At 42.5% G+C, this 7,069-nt stretch overlaps 1 protein-coding gene across 1 annotated transcript in view; it reads left to right on the forward strand.

Annotated features, from left to right (window-relative positions):
• Nucleotides 1-6,376, forward strand: part of LOC104409409 (protein Daple-like) — a 26,783-nt gene extending 20,407 nt beyond the window's left edge. Inside the window, exons 14-18 of the mRNA XM_010019266.1 lie at nt 389-571; nt 982-1,050; nt 1,834-1,902; nt 2,641-2,942; nt 5,363-6,376. Coding sequence (XP_010017568.1) covers nt 389-571; nt 982-1,050; nt 1,834-1,902; nt 2,641-2,942; nt 5,363-6,376 — 1,637 coding nt within the window. The remainder of the gene's footprint in view (nt 1-388; nt 572-981; nt 1,051-1,833; nt 1,903-2,640; nt 2,943-5,362) is intronic.
• The last annotated feature ends 693 nt before the right edge of the window (nt 6,377-7,069 follow it).

Consider the following 7,069-nt stretch of genomic DNA (forward strand, 5'->3'; position numbering starts at 1 on the left):
ATTTTGCTACTGAAGTGCTTATAAAATGTACCTGCAAGGAATAATGTTATGGGAATTTCACACCTCACTTATCTTTTCTGCATTCATGTCTTTTCTCCTTTTCTTCCTCCTTTCACAGTAATTATTGCATGTATAATATCAACCCTCCCACTGGCACTAAGCAGCCCTTGTCACTCCCACACTTTACAGAGAGCACACGTGACTGAAAAACTGGTGGCAGAAATTTTCTATCCAATACTGAACTGTTTATGGAAAAGCTTGCAAAACTGGTGCCTCTGTTATGCAGTTTCTTTGTGCCTGCTTGTCATGTTTGTATAGGCAAATGAATACAAAATCTCCTAATGCTATTTTTCATCGACTTGTATTTATTCACCTCTCTCCCCCTCAGTGATAATGGACCTAAAGCAAAAGAGGAATTCCCATCATGGAAGCAGCAATGATTATGTTGAAATTGCATCAGACTCTGCGACAAAACACTCCTGTGTGGAGCTGAGTCCCAGGACTTACTCAACCTCAGCTATTCATCTACAAACTTCCACTCCCATCTCCAGGCTGCAGAGCAGACCAAAAGGTGTGCAGTGCAGTGCGTTTGATATACCAGCTGTTAGTACAACTTGGGCTACTTCATAGTTCTTGCTTGGGTGAAACATGGCTTCTAGTGGCATTCAAGTATAAAACCAGAGCATTAGTATCTTCATTCCTACTTTATCTGCTTAACGGTTTAATTGATCCAGTTACAGGGTTTCCTCACTCTTGTCATGTCATCAACTTGACAGACCACCTTTGGATGTCAGTTCTCCTGTGGTTCCCTGCCCAGTGGTTCACAGCAGTGTTTCTAAGATGGCTGCTTTTCCAGTGTTCGCTCTGTAAAACCCTCTTGATAGCCTCAGTGTTCTACACTGCTAGAATGCATTGGAGACTGACCTGAAGGATTAACCTTCCTATGTTAATATAGCCTTTTATGTTTGGTATTCTTTTCAGGCTATAATTCAGAAGATAATCTATGTGAACAGTCCCCTGAGGTGGAGTTTCCAAGCACCAGACAGCACGGTAAGCTTGCAGCATGCACGAACACTCTGAACTTCTACATTAAGACTTGTTTGATTGCATCCACGTGAACTGTCTTGGAGCATTTTAGTTAAATTAGCATGATAGAAGAAAAGGTAGTAATGCAACAGCATTTGGGGAATGTGGGTCTAAGTGCTTCTATTTTTCTATTGAGAAGCTTTTAATGGACTTTTTCCTAAAAGAAGTTTTCAAAAACAATGCTGTCATTGAGATGAGTTGCCTTGCCCCAGCAACAGACTTTAATGCATGACCTACAGATTTGTTGCTGATTTTTCTGAACAATGTTCAATTCCTTCCTTAAGGGAGCAACTCAGCAATAAAAAAAATTACAGGTGGGGGATGTGGATGCACAGTGGGAACACTGATACAGAAGAAGCACTGCCTGCTTAGAGATTTAAGGAAAACTTAATTTGAAGGCCGGTTACCAGCTCCTTCCAAAGAAATAATTGAGAAAGAGACAGCAACTTATTGTCGAACTTCAGTGTTTACATTACTTTGTTTATAGTTGCTGTGAAAGAAAACCCTGAACATTTTTGTGCAGAAAGTGAGAAAAACAAGATGGATACTGAACAACTTGACTTGAAAAATGAAAATGGTTTCTACTCTGTCCAGACTTTGGCATCCTGTGTATATTACGTTGTTAATGTTTTCAAAGTGACTTAGTTGCACGGGTTCTATTTTCAGAAGACAGACTGTAGCCAAGTCTTCTAGAGAATCAGAGGAACTTAAAATCTGTTTGTTCAATGCTTGTTTTGTGTTTTTCAGTCTCCAGGCCAAACAGTTTAGAGAGCAGCAGAAACGCTTCCAGCAGTAGTTCACCTCTCAATTTGAAAGGTAAAGCTTTTATAACTGGGTTCTGACAAACAGGAAGTGAAATTCCATGAAACTGTGTACAAAATGCTGTTTTCCTTCCAGTTAAATCTGAAGACTGCTGTTTTGAAATTGTAATGATTATGCAATCTGGATGTGGCTGTCTTGGGAATCAAAACTCCTGGCAAGAAGTATTTTTCTGAGATTGATTCTGGCAAGAGGTAGCTTTTAAGGCAGGCAGTCTAGTTTTGCTTCAGTTTGACTGGCATCATATTGTGGGAAGTACCATGCTACTCTTAGACTCCTCTTACAACAACAGTCTCTGCTGTTCTTACTCTGCACACAGCTTGTGTATGGAATCACTGTGCTCTGGAGTTTTGCTGAAATTGGATGTCCTTGAAGGATACCAGGAGACCTGATGTTGTGGAAAAATCCACTTCCTGCTTTCCCACTGGCAGGTTTTTGCTCTCAGGTCACACACAGCCAAAACTGGGGAGATCTAGTGGCACAGAGATTGTAAAGAGGCCCCCTTACTATTTATGTTATTCCTATTTGGACAAGTAGTTGGGCTTTTTTAACACAGGATCTACTAGCCCTGACATTTCAAAGTTCTGGCTGCCTTGAGTTCTGTGGGAGAAGCAAGGTCAAAAATGCCACCTAGTCTGTGTGGAAATAGCCCCAAATGATGAAGTTCCTACCTCAGTGAGAAATATGAAATGCAGGAAGAACAGTGCCTTTAACAATATTTATGCTTCTCCTCAGGTTCCTTAGATCATATCCATGGTAGAACCGAGAGCCTCAGTAGTGAAGATACAGTGCCAAGCCGAGAGACACCAGCCTTGCTCCGTGACAACTATCCCTTTCACTCTGCTTCCACTGTCTTAAACCCTAGCAGCAGGCATGAATCCTCCTCCCACAGGAATGGTTTGATCTCATATGATATACCTCAGAAAAGTACTCCATCCCAGTCTTACTCAGGTAGACAACGGTCTGCTTCACCTGGCAGTGAGATGGTAACTTTGGAAGAGTTCTTGGAAGAGAGCAACAGACTGTCCCCACCAAGTGTAAGTAAATAGAGCTAGGTGGCCTATCTCAGATGTCAAAAAATTGTTCCAAGCTGATGCAGGGGGATGAGGGCATAGGGAAACAAGGAAAGACAACAAGATCCTTGTTCATATGTGTGGAACTTGCAGAGAACTGTGGAATGTTGCAAAATGAATGAAACAGTTAAAACAATTAAGGCAAGATTAACTTTCACACAGCTGATTTATTATGCCGTATCAGCTATGGCAACTTAGGCAAATAATTCACCTCAAATACTAGATATTGGACTGCTGGGGCTTTTTCATATCAGACACTTGGGGTCAAGGTTTCATATTACGTTGTCAGTTCTCAGCTCCAGGTATTTTATTTGTGAACTGGTAAGTTTTCTGTATAATTTTCAGCTGCTAACTCTGTAATTAGGAATGAAACCTAATGTTGCAATTGAAGTGCAACACACACAGTTGTTAAAACTATTTCCTAATCTGAAACTACCATCAGTGCATTTGAGAGAGAATATTTTTCTTGCCACAGGAAGTTCTCGATGCTTTCACCATGCTGTGTGTTTGTGTGCTGACTGGCACTGTGCTGTTGGTTCAATGACTGCAAGAACATGTTGCAAATTGGGGTGCTTTGTCAGATATTAAATGCTTGGTTTCTAGATGGCATATGTCTTCTGACATGCTGTACAGTAATGAGGCGTTACAGTATCAAGCATATTAGTATCTTAAGAACAATTCGTTGATAGTGAAAGTGGACGCATTTCTATTTCATGAATGCCTTGGCAACAGTATTGAAATCAACAGAGCTGTACCATTTTATGGCATAAGTGAATTCTGGTCCTTGCATTTTCAGAGTAATATTTAAATATACCTCCTATTCCTTCGTTATCTTAAATACAAATCTTAGCTTGAGAGACGTTTAAGATGAGATTTTTTTTTTGTTTTGTGTTTTTTTGTTTGCAACTACTTGACCATGTCTCTATTTTCATTCTTTCTGTCATCCTTGTTCCTTTTTAGCGTCGGCGCAGTTTAAATGAGAGTGAAATGATTTCACTGCACCAATTTCTGTTAGAAGCTGATGCACTGTATCCCTCTTGCTACTCCCTGTGTCCTTCCCTCCATCAGGAACCTTCACAGTCACTCGAATCGATCCCCAGTCATTCATGTCCCAACAGCATGAGGCACAGAACAGTCAGGGGAAATAGGAGATCTACTTCACTGTATATGCCCAGGGTATCCATTGTTCTTGACAACAGCTCCCAGCTTATAACAGTTTTTGCTAGCACATTAATACCTATAAAAGCATCCTGTAACTCTTAGCTGTGATTTTAAAGGCTGCCAGATCACTTGCATTAATTGCTCATAAAGTATTTCCAGTGCTTGTTCATAAACATGTGTGGTTTTGGGAGGACTAGTCACTCTGTAATCTTAATGTGCATAACAGCAGTTTAAAGTGAAGTTAAAATTAACCCTAGTACTTTAACATTTAGGCAAGCATAAAAATCTTCCCGCTGCACTATTACCATTGACGGTGTTCACTTCTGGCAAATGAGTTTTGTGACCAGAAGAAACATTTGGAATACTAGTGAAATGACTATATTAAACTTTAACGTACTCCCTAGTGAAGACTAAAGAAATAAATTTTATGAGCTTGTTTCAGCATGTTTTTTGTGAAAACAGCATGTCCCTTAACTGTTCTGACCATGCCTCGTACTAATAGTCCAACAGCAACTGATCAAAAATCACCATTTTTAGATTGCATGGACCATCCACATGAAATATTCATTGTATATTTTCTTTTACTGCCAGGTTAATTGTCTGACTTGAAATTTGCAAGTTAATTGTGGGCAAGCAATTGTATTTCCATTCCTGTAATGATTTTTTTTGTACATTTCATTATATTGTACATGCTTAGCTTTTAACATACATAGTATATTGACTAGGAAAGGTGGAGGGAATCAATGGAGAAGTGATGAAACTTTCTCGTAAGGTTAGCGTGTCTCCTGTTACATCCTTGAAGTTACAGTGGAGTGTTGACCAGATGAACTGTATTCTGGAAGGTGACAGACCATCTTTGCCGAAATCAATGGCTGATGTCATTAATAGGATATTGATGTTACAATGACAGCGGCTGGTGTGAAAGGAAGCAAAAGAGCTGCTGCCCAGATTGCAAGTGAAATGAAACTTTTAAAATTTATGACAATTAATCTGGCAAACAAGGCTGTCATGTTCTAAATGTGATGAGCATGACTCCTTGATTTGGATTTATACCCAATGTAAACATTTATATCTTCCATTCCCCACTTAAAATATAAAATCTAGAGTTGTGTTTGGGTTGAATTAAGTGGGAAGGGAGATTGTCAGAACACAAATGTTTGTATGACTCTTTAAACAAGTAAGTGTTGTCATTAATGTTGCATGTGCGTATTTTCTTACACCAGGACACCTGCAGTAACAGAGATGACTTGCTCAGCGATTACTTTAAGAAAACAAATGAGCCTTCAGCTACTGGGAACCTGCTGGTTCAGCCATCCAGAAAGGAGAGTGCTAAGACGCCTGGTAGTCTTGTTGCTGCAACTGGAAAGATAACCATCACCAATGAAGAAGGAAGAATGGCTAAGCCTGGAAATTACACAAAGCCAAACCTTAGACAAGTCGAACCTGACCCTCTGACAAACTCCCAGGGGTCCCTTAAACTTTTTCACACAGCACAGCACCAGCCTGCCAGTGGAATGCGGCAGATGGCGCAGCCGCAGCAGCCCGGAACCACGAGCAGGAGAAGTACATCACTGAGCAGGGCATTTAGCTTAGCATCTGCAGACCTCCTCAGAGCCACTGGCCCAGAGGCCTACAGGCAAGAGAGTCCTCAGAAGTCAGCAACAGACCAGCGTGGGGGCAAGGACGCTGTTAGTCAGACAGCTAGAGCTTCAGTGCCAACAAACTCCCAGGTAACCTTAAGAGAGAGGCCACAGTCTGCCAAGGTGGGAGGTTCCTTGCAAGGTGTTGATTCTCACTGTTGGCAGCTTGATGCGAGGCGCCATTCCCTGGCCCCACCAAAAGATGAGAGGCCACTCTCTTTCCATCAGCTCTCTGCCTCACCCACTGCATCCACCAGCAATCTGCATGTCCAGCAGCAAGAGCGCATGAACTCTGGGCAGCACTACTCACCTCCATCACACACTCCCTCTAAAGTGAAACCCAAGCCAGCCCCTCGTACTGGGGAGGTGGCCACCGTGGCCCCTGCCAGACCTGTTTCCAGCAGCACTGAGGGAAGTATTTCCCTAGGGCAAAGCCAGAGTGATGCCCTACTTGGCAAGTGCCAGGGTAAGCTGCCAGAAGGCAGTGCTGGAGCTATGGAGGAGCCCATGAGAGGAAGCAGCTCCAACAGCACTACTGGGTCTCCAGACCCCCAGGGGGATCAGCAGACAGTTTGGTATGAGTACGGGTGTGTGTAACCCATGGATGCTGCTAGTAGTATGTGTGTTTGGCATTGCTGACATCAAGGTAGCATTTGTCTAGACACTGTGCCAGGTCTTAAAAGGCACCACCTGCATGCTACTCTGAGTGTTCTCCACGTACTGTTTTCTAGTTGGACAACGTATGATTCAGAGAAACAAGGAGCAAAACCCCAGACCTTCTTTTGACACTGTCGTGCCTACAACAAAGTGGAAGTCTGATGTCACAGCAGACTTAGCACCTGATTCTCAAAGGTGTTGAGCATTCCCCACTCCAGAAGCTTAACAGGGTCCTGTCATTGCTGCACTGTGCACCCCTTCTACCTGCATTAAAGAAGAGTTTCACAGGTCGTGTGTGTGTGCTGAACCCAGCCCTGCCATTGATAACTTAACCATGCTGAAAAGGTCAAATAAAAGCCAAAATTCTCCCCACCCCAAAGACAGAACCACAGATACTTGGCTTACATAGCTCAAAGATAAAGCTGAAAAGCAAAACTCTGTGGCTTTAGCCATCTGTTAAAATCTGTTCTTCTTGCCACAGCCACATTTTAGAGGTAAAGTGTAGACTTCAAGGGTCACGTCTCAGCCTTCCCCACTGGGACTGTGTAAACACAGAGAGGCCAGTCTGATTTCCCCACTGCCTTCACTACAGCTGCAGCTCAGTGGATCCTTGTCTCTGCAAGCCAAGTGGTG

Source organism: Nestor notabilis, unplaced genomic scaffold (genome assembly GCF_000696875.1).
Source record: "Nestor notabilis isolate BGI_N333 unplaced genomic scaffold, ASM69687v1 scaffold29907, whole genome shotgun sequence".
Lineage (NCBI taxonomy): Eukaryota > Metazoa > Chordata > Aves > Psittaciformes > Psittacidae > Nestor > Nestor notabilis.